Source organism: Artemia franciscana, chromosome 11 (genome assembly GCF_032884065.1).
Source record: "Artemia franciscana chromosome 11, ASM3288406v1, whole genome shotgun sequence".
NCBI lineage: Eukaryota > Metazoa > Arthropoda > Branchiopoda > Anostraca > Artemiidae > Artemia > Artemia franciscana.
The window spans coordinates 30,948,939-30,963,142 of NC_088873.1; the positions used below are offsets into that span (position 1 = coordinate 30,948,939).

General features: G+C 34.8%; 1 protein-coding gene across 1 annotated transcript in view; it reads right to left on the minus strand.

Annotated features, from left to right (window-relative positions):
- Positions 1 to 12,862, minus strand: part of LOC136033084 (pleckstrin homology domain-containing family F member 2-like) — a 38,300-nt gene extending 25,438 nt beyond the window's left edge. Inside the window, exons 1-2 of the mRNA XM_065713688.1 lie at positions 12,656 to 12,862; positions 6,593 to 6,657 (exon numbers count right to left, since the gene is read on the minus strand). Of these exons, the coding sequence (XP_065569760.1) occupies positions 6,593 to 6,657; positions 12,656 to 12,671 (81 nt within the window). The 5' untranslated portion in view covers positions 12,672 to 12,862. The remainder of the gene's footprint in view (positions 1 to 6,592; positions 6,658 to 12,655) is intronic.
- Positions 12,863 to 14,204: the final 1,342 nt, after the last annotated feature.

A 14,204-nucleotide genomic window follows, 5' to 3' on the forward strand; every position in this document is an offset into this window, starting at 1 on the left:
GAATCAAAATTTTGAGATAGCCATTTTGTTCCGCATAGTCGAAAACCATAATAACTATGTCTTTGGGGATGACTTACCCCCCACAGTCCCTGGGGGAGGGGCTGCAAGATACAAACTTTGACCAATGTTTACATACAGTAATGGTTAATGGGAAGTGTACCGACGTTATCAGGGGGATTTTTTTGGTTTGGGTGTGGGGTTCAGGGGAGGGGGCTATATGGGAGGATCTTACCTTGGAGGAATATTTCATGGGGGAAGAGAAATTCAATGGAAAGGGCGCAGGACTTTCTAGCATTACTATAAAAAAAAACAATGGAAATATAAACATGAAAAAGTTTTTTCAACTGAAAGTAAGGAGAAGTATTAAAACTTAAAACGAACAGAGATTATTACGCATATGAGGGGTTCTAAAAATACTTTAGCATAAAGAGCGAGGTATTTAAGAGGAGATAAATTCTTCGCTCTTTATGCTAAAAAGTTTTTAAATAATTTCAACTATTTATTCTACGGCCTTTCTGATTCAGGGGTCATTCTTAAAGAATTGGGATAAAACAAGATTTAGTGTGAAGAGCGAGGTATTAACGAGGGGACCAACCCCCTCATACATATAATCAAAAATATAAGAATATAAAAGTTTGTTACGTAAGTTAATTCTTAAGTAACGTATTTTTTTTTACTAATAAAAACGTTCGTTAAAAATTAAAAGATCTAGTTGCCTTTTTAAGTAACCGAAAAATTGGAGGGCAACTAGGCCTCCTTCTCCACCCCTTATTTCTCAAAATCGTCTGATCAAAACTAAGAGAAAGCCATTTAGCCAAAAAAAGAATTAATATGCAAATTTCATTTTAATAATTTATGTACGGAGAGCCAAAATCAGACATGCATTAATTCAAAAACTTTCAGAAATTAAATGAAAAAAACAAGTTTTTTTAAATGGAAGTAAGGAGCGACATTAAAACTTAAAACGAACAGAAATTACTCCGTATATGAAAGGGGCTTTTCCTCCTCGACACCCCGCTCCTTGCGCTAAAGTTTGATTCTTTCTCGCAACTCTACTTTTTAAAACAATAAAAAACTTTAGCGTAAAGAGCGGGGTGTCGAGGAGGAAAAGCCCCTTTCATATACGGAGTAATTTCTGTTCGTTTTAAGTTTTAATGTCGCTCCTTACTTCCATTTAAAAAAACTTGTTTTTTTCATTTAATCTTTCAAAGATCATTCGGAAACGGACCTTAATGAATGAAAGCTTGAAACCCATAAAATCTTGGCACAATTGTCCTTAGTCAGAATGCGTAATGTAGATACTTCAGATGATGGACAAGCTACGCTTGTTAAAACCTGATTCATGCAACGATTTTCAGACTGACTGGTCGAAGAGCCCTTAAGTAGGATCCTTAGACCGAAGTCTGAATTCACATCCCTCTCTCCTATCCCATTGTTCCAGAATAGGCATTTCATAACGTTTTCAAATCATGGTCATTCAGGGTATCTTCCTTAATGATTAAATGCTAATCATTGCGAATTTCCAAGATTGCACTATGTCTATGACTGTCATATCGACACAAACAAATTTTATTTTTCACAAACGTTGTTTGATATCGACCAAAATTGATAAAAATGGTTTTTATGATTTTTTTCTGTATAAGTGTGACCCTGATATCTAATTCAAAAAAAATTATAAGCAGTTATTTCACTAAGGGAGGTCATGTCACACCTTGTCATACAAGGTAAGGCATCACATCAGGCCGTGAAAGGACTTTCCAATTTGATTTCACCATAATTTGCATAAAAGTATTTCTGTTGTTGTTGATTATAAATCTGTGGCTAATATTTCAATGTAGAAGTCCGATATCATTGCGCGGCTAGTCCTTTGAGTAATCCTATTCCAACTGATGCTACAGTTTAACTTTATTAATACTAAATGCCGCTTTGAATTTAACTTATAATGCAATCAATATATACAAACATTATGTATATCGACTAGAAAAGAGGTAAATTAAATTAAAGAAATAAATTTTTTCCATAAAAAGCAAAGACCGAGCCTAAAACTTAAAAAGAATAAACACAAACATTAACATTACAGAAAAATCAACAAAAAACCAAACTTGAGAAGAATAGATCCATATATAAAATGTCAACACTAAGACCAGAAGGAATAAATATGAATTAATAAGCGGAAACAAAAAACAATAAATTTCGAATAAAACTTCAAACAAACATAAGTTAAAGAAAGTGACGATAATCATTCACCTTTCAAACACTGCAAAAGGCTAGAGTGTCATTTCTACCTTATTGAAAACAAAGAACATCCTTTACACTGTTTATCTCCATTTTTCAATTTTATTATTAACAAATTAAATACTATCTATGCTTCTATCTTTTTTGTCACAAAAATAAACATTGCAATAATGACAAAGAAGTTTTAAAAACCCACAGACTTGTATGAATTCCAAAACTATACATTTTTTTCAGATTTAGGGCTACCAACCAAAATAATTTAGTATATAAAGATTTTCCTCATGCCCCCCCCCCCTCTTCAAAGATAATCACTGGTGCAAATCATTTATAATTGGTGATCCTGAAATTATTTCTAGTGATTTTAATCCAGAATCTGCAAAGAAATTTGATCATTGTACCAATTAAACTTTTTTTTTAAAATATCGAAAACCTGAAAAAAAAATGCATGAAAACTCATGACTTCGAGCAGTATAAGAAAACTTGTCAGCTAAACATATAAGTTAAAAAATAGAGGGCGAACTTTGTTTGAAGAAAATTGAAAATTTGGTGACACCCTGAAATACTGGGTTTTTTTTAAGCGTTGTAACTAAATGATATTACGATTTTACCTCTACATCAAATTTCCATAAATAATAAGCTTTTCTAGGCAAATTAAGGGTTTAATTAAGGAAAGCACTTCAATATGAATTTAGATTAATGAGCAACATAGTGCCTCACTTAGTACAATTCGCGTACAAATTAAAGGTGTCCAATGCTTGTTTGTTTGTTTTTTTTTGTTGATTTTTCTGCAATGTTAAGTTTATGATTTCTATTTTAACTTATAATATAAGGGTATGTTTTACAAACATGTTTCTTTGTGGTAATGAATTTCATGATTACAAACTAGAGAGGCTGAATATATAATAATGTCAACAGCGCCCTCATCACATTCAGAATCTTCTTTTTGTGTCAAGGCTTCAAGGGCTGGTCCGAAGTTCCATGTGAGGTTCAAAGTATTGTTGACCTTACTACTTTCAAAAATAATCTAAAAATGATACGTCATGCCAATTATGGCTGTTAGTTGCCCTCCAGATCTTTTGAGTATTTTTCTGTCTGGAAGTTTTCCAGAGGGATGAAGTTCTACTGGAGAACACATTAACGTATAAGGTGGTATACGTGTGATAATTAGCCTTTAAAAGCTGATGAAACTCGCTCCCTAGGAGCATTCGATTATCGTTGCATTAGGCATATTCTATTTTTCATATTTTTGTCTCTCATATCAAACGCTGAAATTCGAAGGTGCTGTGCACAGCGCCTTTTTAATCATAGAAAAAAATGACTGAAATTCCTTGGACATGAGCTAAGACAATCAACCAGAATCACATCATAAGAATTTCTTACCCGCAACACCTGTCTACCTAGGAAATAGAGACTAGATGACCAGAAACAGAATCTCTGGCAGACATTCAAGAAAGACCTGGGCATTGTGGTGACTTTCATTTCCTTGGGATCAGGATTGGCAAAAGATTGCAGATAGGCTGCCACTGACATATCCTATTGGAGAACGTCAATCATCCCTTGGTCCATCGGCGGCGCATAGGATAGATCTTCGCCTGGTTCGGCCAATAGTAAGCAAATACAGTGTGGTTTGCTAGCAGCTGGTTTCGTATTAAATCAAGCACTGTTGTGTTGTATCCCCCTTTATATGAATCATTTTGATGGACTTTGTCTTAAGGAGCACAGGAAAGGAAATGGAAGAACAAAGAATCAAAGGGGGGAGACAAACATTTCTGGATTTGATTATGCTGATGATTTAAGCATCCTATATGAGAGTGTAAGCAAAATGAATGAACTGTCAGAGGTTTTGAGAGTTCAGGGAGCTACAACAGATTCGAAAACTGATTTTAAGAAGACTAAGTCGCTAAGGCTGGGAAAAAGCGAAGATGAAAAGGTGACGCTGGGAAACGAAAAGATTGATCAAGTGGATAGCTTGATTTACTTTGGTAGTATTGTTAGTGAAGGCGGTGGGAGCAGTGAAGGTGTCAAAAGTAGAATAGCCAAGGGCTCAGGGTGTTTTTTTTCACAGCTGAAAAAAGTTTGAAAGGACAGGAAGATAAGTCTGCGAACCAAGATTAGAATATTGGAAGCTATGGTGATGACAGTGGTCAAATATAGTTCTGAAGCATGGGCACTCCAAAAAACGGATGAAGATTTGCTATATGTTTTCCAGAGAAACTGCCTACGGATTGTTTTGGATAACCGGCTCACTTGCAGTGTTTCAAACAGTAGGCCGTAAGAGAAGTGTGGTTCAATCCCACTTTCTAGGGCTATAGTGAGAGAAAGGTTGAGATGGCAAGGGCATGTTCTGTGGATGACAGATTGCCAAAAATTGTTCTTTCCGGTCAATCATCTAGGGCTAAACGGGAAGCAGGTCGCACTCAATTGGGGTGAGAGGATGTTGTAAAGAAATATTTAAGGGAAATGGGAACTTACTACGAGGGTATAAAAAGGAATGCTTTTAATAGATTAGGATGGAAGAGGCGCGTGCGTAGCTGTGTTTGCTTCAGGCGGCTTGGTGATGTGGTGAGTTGTTAGTAGTAGTAGTAAACACATTGTCCTAAGAGCTTAATGGGTACTTCTTATACATTTTATTCCTCTTTTTTTCGAAATAACTGAACTTATTTCAATTTAATTCATGCCTACATTCATTGCCACTTCTGGAAGTTGTGTTGAACATTTCTAGTCTATGGTGCCTACTTCATTATGACATTCATAAGCATAAGGCATTTGTGTATATTGGTTGAGCAGGAAGGGGAGAGGGCTTTTTTAACGGAAAAATAGTAAAAGATTTTCAACAAGGAAAATAGTATAATACCTAAAAAGTGAAACTTTAGGAGAAGATTTCTTTTATTCTCCTGTGGTCCTTTTCCAAAATCTTAGGGGAATAATACCCTCTCATTCCTGAATACAGGCACGGAGTCAAATTTCATAATAATCTACTTTCAAAGGTGTTAAACACTGTTTACATTATGGCAGGTCACAATGATGAAAGACCCATGCCGTCTTTGCTATTATAGGAGGATTTGTATTTTTAGGGGAATAATACCCTCCCCTTACTGAATGCAAGCATGGACAAACATTTCATAATTACCAACTTTCAAAGGTGTTAAACATTGTTTACCTTATGGAAGGCCACAATGATAAAATACTCTTACTCTTACCCTTAAGAGAAATTAGATTCGAATCCAGAAGTGACTGGCTTCATCCTTCTTGTTGTGTAGTTGAAAAAGATGTGCTGTGGAATATGAGTTTTCACCAAATCAATCAAGGAGGGTTGCAGTGGCCTTAATAATGGACAGTCTCATAGATTTATATGAATAGTTACCAGATGATACAGAAAAAGCATTGCAATATGCTTTAGTATTTTGGTCCCATATCTTCAGCGCCTTTCCTATCCGCAGAGACTTTCTAGGCTTCAAATCTTGTCGTTGAAGTTTCGTAGACGTTGCAGTGACCTTGTAAATGTGTTTTGTATAATTAAAGGAGTGGATGATGTTGATTTAAATTTAGCCATTATCACTCTATTTGTCAGCATGATTATAAATTATATCCCCCAAAACCACTGAAAAATTGGTCAATTATCTTTTGTTAGTAGAGTTGCTGGACCATGGAATGGTTTGCCTTTGGAGGTTGTCGAGGCAGAGAGTGTTCAAATTTTTAAGAGTGCATTAGTAAATACGACTTTTTATTTAGACGCTTTTGTTGTGTAGTTTCGTGTTATTTAGAAGTTTTTGCTGTTTAGTTTGTCGTTGCCAATTTAATTTAGATTAGTATTATGATTTTGTGTTTTTGCAACAAGCATTGATGCTTACCGCTATTCGTAATAATAAATAAATAAAAATATGCAAGCAGGTAAACAGCAGCCAGGTATCTAACAATAAGGGTGGTAATCCACAGTTTTAATAGAGAAGCAAGCCTAAATAACTGGTTTGTCTTCTTGAAACAATTTCGGAAACCTTTGTTGAAGGCATAGAAGAAAAGTGCAAGGAGCACACCAAAACAAATGATGTCTATACTCTAGAATAGCATGTCTATGGGCCGACCATATTTTTCAACCCACTCAGAAAATAATAGATTGAAATAACAAACAAATGTTATATTAGCCCAATTTATGGTTACTGAACTAATAGCATCAATAGCTACTCAATTCTGTTCGGGGCTAGGGAACTAGGGCTTTGATGAACACATCCTAATTATAAAGGAATGCCATCTATATTACCTGTAGCCTAAACCACACAAACTTTGCCATGGTTAACAATACGATCAGACACTGGTTTAAAACTATAGGAACTCCATAAACCAAAATACAATAAATTACCTGTCCAGAACTCCCAAAACAACTTTCCACCATTGCAATTCTTCTGGCATTTGCTTCACTGTTAACTGGAATAAAAAAGAGGTCATCTTTGTTACTGAAATCTCACAAGAGAAAGCTAATAGCTAAATAATAAATGGTGAACTAACAACTGTGTACTACTATTGGAGCAAAAGAGTTTGATCCCACATCCTTCAGACTGAGGATTAACATCTTATCTCTGCTGATTTGCCACAACAATGAATAGTTGCAGTTCTAATGCATAGTTGCTTCATTGTAACTAATAGATGAAAAATAATGTGGCAAATTCAATCTGGAAAGGGAAATAAATGTTTCCTATTTGAGCTCCTGTTAGAACCCAAAGTCTTAACCCATAAAAACTCCAAGTTTACAAAATTCCAGGATCTTCTACTTAAAAAGGTGCACTAAATTCAAAAACTTGACGAAATATAAAAAAACTTGGTTTCTTTAGTCTAGATGCAAGATGCATGTAGATGTTCTAATTGTTCAACCATTTAGTCGTTTCTGATAAATTTGGGCCAGGAGAACTTGAGCTCCTGCAGGTCATGGGTACCAGCAGGGGTAATCCCCTGGGAAGCAAAAGTACATTGTTGCTCTACTGAGAATAACCTTTACACATTAATTACTTCAGTGCCTAGTTTATCTAATTATGGTGATATCCTTTGACTGAGCATCAGGCCAAAAGTACTCCTTACCCTTTTAATAATTTTACAATTCTCCAATCTTATCAAATAATGGTTTGGCCCTATACTTGATGAATGACTAGTTATTCAATATTTTTTGTGTTAATGCATTCTTAGGCCAATTTTATATAAACTTTTGTTTTAAATCAGTTACTGCTTTTTGATGTAAAATAATTCTCCCTTTTGTCAATTTATTGGCCCCTTTTTGTGTGTTTGTGTTTTGTTGGGGGGTTTTTTCACACTGAAATGCGAATTAGGCTTATCTTTGCTTGTGATAGGCAATCTTTTGAAATTTTATCAGAATATAGATTTTAAAAGGGCTGAGGTGCTGACAGCTACATCATTTATTTAAGGGGGCAGAAGGATGCAGTAATATTGCTTCAACTACACTTGAGTTGGCCAAGCAGACAAAATCCTGCTACAGCACTTTGTCTTGTCCAACTGAGGTGAATCTTCAGCAAAGGCTATGGTTGAGGATGGGATCAAATGGGGAGGTAAAACACTCCAAGACTTGATTATGCAGATGATTCGAATTTCCTAGATAAAAATTTTAGCAAAATGAATAAATTATTGGAGGTTAATGAAGGTGAAGATGAGATGTTGGGTAACAACAAGATCAATCAGTCCCTTACCTTGGTGGCAATATCAATGATGATAGAAGATACAGTTATTATTTTTTGTTGCTTTTTTGCCATCCCCTGTAGCAAAACAGAAAGCAGGTTATCTTCAAATGGGGTGGGAAGAGATCATGATGAAAGATTTAAAGCACACCAAAGCTTGGAGGAAGGAGGAAAGCAACTTTGTTGGCATCAGGCGGCTTGGTGCTGGGGTGAGCTGTTCACAGTAATAATTGTTGAATAGTTTACATTTTACAACAGAATTAGAGAAAACAAAACTTACCTTCTATAAATATTTTTTACAGTGAAATTGACTGATATATTATATTTCAGAAAAATTAAAAAAAAACACGTCACAAAAATAACATCTAATAGCCATATCAACCTCCACAAGTAGAAATAGTTGTAATTGGCTCATTAATTGATTAAGATTTTACAGCATGTTCAACAAATACCAAAATTAGGAAATGCTAGATATAGGCTAAGATATATTTCAGTGGTATAAACTGAGCACAGCAGTTCACCTATTCTTCCTCCCAAGGACACTGATGTGTAGCACAGAATAAGACCAAGAAGACAAATACACCAATACTTCACTTTGAGTCAGGGTTACACTCCAGAAAAAAATACAACACAAATTGAAACAACAGAAAGATAAAAATCCCCCAGTATGTGACAAACAAAGACCAGCCAATAAAATCCCTCACACGGTGTGACATAAAGCAGCATGTAATCTACAATGTATGAACTAATTCTCCCTTTCGCTCCTCATTGAATTTTAGCAAAACTGGCATCCAAACTACATTTTTAACAGGGATGAGTCACCCTTTTAACTGTGCAGCTAATTGAATTGCATGCAAGAAAAAGGGAAAACCATAATTATTAGTTAAAATAGAGAACCAAAGAAAATCAAACAAGTAAAGGTAAAGATGAAGTTAAGTTTATAAGAATTTGACTTCAAATGAAAGGACTACAAAAAAATAATAAATAAAGACTCAAATCCAAAAGTTCAAGGAAAATATTTTGATCATTATACCTTTGTTAAATCTTTTTTTTTTTCAAGAACTTGGAAAATGTGTCTTTACAATGGAAAAAAAAAAACTCAAAATAGTTAAAAATATTACTCATATCATTGCCAGATTGGGAAATTTTGTTGTGTCATTCCTCCTCTAAGCAATATACAATAAGAGCACGATTCTTACCTTGTTCATATATAAAAATAAACTTATTCTATTTATTAGTATGGCATCATTACTTTCAGTTTAATTGACCATATCCCCCCTTAATAAATCAATATAGCCCTATGTTAAACACCAAGTTTATCAATTTTGCTGGTTTGCATTCTTTTCTTTGCTTATTTCATAGCAGAAACAATTTGTCCATAATGCCATCAGAAAATAATAAGAAACAAGAGCTAAGAGCTCATATGGTACTTGTGACAAGGCAGGAAGAGCCAAGAGCTCATATGGTATGAGCTCTAGCAAAATTATAAGAATAAATAGATTGATTGAAAAGGAAAATCAGTGGGTTAATGCTGGTCAGGATTTAAAATACAAGCTATGAGTCATGAGGGATATGAGTCATGCTACAAGTCATGATCCCCCACTCATAAGTTATAAATACCTTGTTTTTCGAAATTTCCCTCTTCCTTCAGCCCCCTAGAAGGTTGAATCAGGGAAAACGACTTTATCAAGTCAATTTGTCCAACTCCCTGACACACCTACCAAATTTCATTGTCCTAGCATGTCCAGAAGTACCAAACTTGCCAAAGCACTGGATCCCACCCCCTAACTCCCCCAAAGAGAGCAAAACCAGTACAGTTACGTCAATCACATATCTGTGACATTTGCTTATTCTACCCACCAAGTTTAATCCCAATTCCACCATTCTAAGTATTTTCCAAGATTTCTGATTTCCCCCTCCAACCCCCCCTAATGTCAACAGATCTAGTCAGGATTTGAAATAAGAGCTCTGATACATGAGTTCCTTCTAAATATCAAATTTCATTAAGATCTGGTCACCCATTTTTAAGTTAAAAATACCTCAATTTTTCAAATTAACACCCCTCAGCTCCTCCAAAGAGAATGGATCCATTCCAATTATGTCAATCATGTATCTAGAACTTGTGCTTATTCTTCCCATTGAGTTTCATCCTGATCTCTCCACTCTCAGCGTTTTCCAAGATTTTTTGTTTCCCTACTCCAGCCCCCTATGTCCCTGGATCCAATTCGAGTTTAAAATGGGGCATCTGAGACATAAGATTCTTCTATATATAAAGTTTCATTAAGATCCTATCGCCTATTCATATGATAAAGATACCCCAATTTTCATGTTTTCAAAGAATACTGGTTTCCCCCCTCCAACTGCCCCCAATATAACAGAATCTGGTTGGAATTTAAAATAAGAGCTCCAAAACACAAGATCCTTCTTAATATCAAATTTCATTAAGATCAGGTCACCCATTTGTAAGTTACAAATACCTCATTTTTTTTATTTTTCTGAATTATCCCCCCCCCCCTCAAACTCCACCAAAGAGAGCAGATCCAGTTTGGTTATGTCAGTCATGTATCTTGGACTTGTTTTTATTCTTCCTACCAAGTTTCATCCTGATCACTCTGCTTTAAGTATTTTCCAAGATTTCTGCCCCCCCCCCAAGTGATTCTTGATCCAGTTGGGATTTAAAATAAGAGATCTGAGCTATAAGGTCCTTCTAAATATGAAGTTTCATCAAGATCCAATCACTCCTTCACTAGTTAAAAATACATTATTATGCTCACATTGCATCATGCTGTACTAAAAAAGGGGTGGTTCAAAAACTCATCTTTGTTCTTCTGGAATCCCAAAGAAAAGTTGTCTTTCCCAAAAAGAGATCTTTTACCCAACTAGGGAGCCCATGTTTTTATAATGTTTCCTCTAGAAGTAGTCAGCCATTAAATAATTACCCATTATTCTGAACTTGATGTTCAAAGAACAGTAAATATCTTACTGTGCATAGCCTAATTATTGACATACAAATAAAGTGTACATACCACTTGATACCTTTTTTAAACTCTTTCCAAATATAAGATTTAATTTCTGATGCAAATGAGAGGTAGCTTTAAAATTTACCCACCTCCTTAATTTGCAAGTATATACCCTAAACTGGTATATGTAAGGGTGGGAATAAAATTAATTTGGGTAAAATTCTAGTTAATTGACTTCCTGCTATCTCAGAAAGGGTTTAGGTTAGGAAAATGAAACTTTCAGGGATGGGTCTACAGGCTAAAGTATGTCCTGGGAAGGTATTTTAAAGTACCCACCTCTATTCCTTCTCCCTCTAGAGGGCTCTAAAATTTGCCTACATGACAGGTCTACACCTATTGAAATTTTGACAAAACAATATTTTACCTTAATTTTCTGTTACTAGTTGCTTTTTCTCTGCCTTTAGTTCAGAAAATGCAATTCCTGTTATTTGAGTAGATTTTTGAGCCATATCAATATTTTTTTTCAAAATTTAGGAAATGTATTTGCATATCTTTAAAACCTTATAAAATGGAACTGAGCAAAGTTATGAAGCTGAAAACAATTTTGGGTAAGATCCTAGTTAGTTGACTTCTTGCTATCTCAGAAAGGGTTTAGGTTAGAAAAATGAAACTTTCTGGCATGGGTCTACAGACTAAAGTATGTCCTGAGAAGGTATTTTGAAGCAACTACTTCTACTCCTTCTCCCTCTAGAGGGCCCTGACTGATGACCTTTAACAATATGTGTTTTATAAAAGTGAAACCTTGCAAAATAGATCTTCTGCTTAATTGAAGTACAAAAAAATTGTTTTCAGCTTCATAACTTTGCTCAATTCCATTTTATAAGGTTTTAAAGATATACAAATACATTTTCTAAATTTTGAAAAAAAAAACATTGATATGGCTCAAAATTCTACTCAAATACCAGGAATTGTATTTTCAGAACTAAAGGCAGAGAAAAAGTCACTAGTAACTGAAAATTAAGGTAAAATGTTATTTTGTCAAAATTTCAATAGGTATAGACCTGTCATGTAGGCAAATTTCAGGGCCCTCTAGAGGGAGAAAAAGCGGAAATGGGTACTTCAAAGTACCTTTCTGGGACATACTTTAGCTGGTAGACCCATCCCTGAAAGTTTCATTTTTCTTAACCTAAACCTTTTCTGAGATAGCAAGAAGTCAATTAACTAGAATTTTACCCAATTTTGTTGTACTTTAATTAAGCAGAAGATCTATTTTGCAAGGTTTTGCTTTTATAACACACACATTTTTAAAGGTCATCAAAGGTCTGGGCTCTTTAGAGGGAGAAGGGGTGGAGGTAGTTGCTTCAAAATACCTTCCCAGGACATACTTTAGTCTGTGGATTTATCCCTGAAAGTTTCATTTTCCTAACCTAAACCCTTTCTAAGATATCAAGAAGTCAATTAACTAGAATTTTACCTTAATTTGTAGCAAAAGGGTTTTTTATATTAGGAAAGTGCATAAAAATGCATCAATTGGTTTGTTCACTTTATTTGTAAGTCAATAAAATGAACAGCAAAATATTTACACAAAGAAGGTACTTAGACCCACGCTTGCTTAGGTAGGTTATTTCCCAGCATGGGCTAGCCTACCAGCCTAGCCTTGAAAGTTTTTAAACCCATAGTTCTTTATAGAAGAAAAGAGACTAAATTATGTTTTTCAAGCTGCCTGACATGTCTTATGCCAATATCCATGGTTCAGAGGTTATAAGAAAGTATTAAACCTACCTAGTCTGTCAACCATTTTGAACCACTGGAACTAGCCAAGCCAATCTACTTAATCCTTTAATAGGCAAGTTAAAATCTCTATGTTGCACTTCACTGATAATAAATATTAATCTTCAACAATTGCATTATCAATCCCAAACTTCCTAGGCTAGATCATGTGAACAACATTTTGAACAGATTTAGTAAACAAACTTCAGCTATTTCTTCTTCAATGAGGCGAAAAGACGCCAAATTGAATTTTCTTTTACCTGACCGCGACGCCATGCCGATTTATCAAGGGCATGTCGCCAATGAAAGACACGCCGGCATAGAGGAAAATTTCGGTGGCGTGCCGTCAATACCATTGGTTTGGCAGTAGGGCGCAGGTTTGTCAATGTTTATCCTTACGTATTTTGATTTATTTGTGGATTTAGGTGTGCTAAGTAGGCTAAATCTATTTGTAAGAGTTTATCGATATTGATTTCTAACCAGGAAACAGGAATAAGAGTTTATAGATAGAGCAGCACACAGTGGCGTATTTAAGGGGAACGGAAGCTTGGACCTTCAACAAATTTCATAAGATTTTATTAAAGAGCTTATATTCTCACTTTCAGCAGTGTTCTTGTTTTCTTGCAGCTTAGTTTGATAATTAATTTGAATTGGCTGACAGAAAAAAAAATCTCCCAAAGATCTTATTATGCTTTTAAACATCTACTAAATTATTCAATTTAAAAATCAATCTAAAATCAGGAGCCTTAATTTGTCATTCGCTCAGTAATTCCATCCATTTGCTCCAGTTTCCATCATATTTTATTGCAATTTTTTTAATCTTGGAATCAGAATGAAAGATATCCGTTTTGTTTTTTACGTAACTCTGTGTTAAGCATGGTCACTGTTCGGTTTTTTTTTTAAAATAAAGGGCTTGAACATAACAGACAGGAAACAAAACAGGTCAATTAATTTACGCTCTGAAGGAAGGTTTAAATTGGAATGTTATGGTCTAAATTGCTTCTTTGGAGAAAGATGGATAAAGCAAGGTTTTCAATCGTGGTCTTAGCTGTAGCTGGAACCTAGGAAAGGATGAAACACGGCCCATAGTAACATAAAATAATTTGAAACCTCCATAAAAAGGTATCAGATTAAAGCAATATGTGCACCATTGAAATTACTTTTGCCCTTAAACCTTAGACAGGCACCTTACTGCTCCTTGAATCGAACAACAGGGAAAATCCTTGGGCTTGAACAACAAGGAAAATCACTTTTTTGCATTGAAACCACCATCAATGTATTATGATCAAACAAATTCTTATACGTTGGTCGAGAAATTAATATTTAAAGAGGTTATATGACCTGGATACATATTACTGTGGTAAGCTAACAAACAAGATATGACAAACAAGATAACAGTACAAATTAAAGACGCTACCATCCTTTTTTTTAGAAGTAATATTTCCGAATCCAAAGCCTACGATTTGAAAATGTGTTTTTTCAAAATACCACCATAGATTTTATTACTGTTTATTCCCTTTTTTTAAAGTTTTGGACGTTGATCTGATAATAATTAAAATTA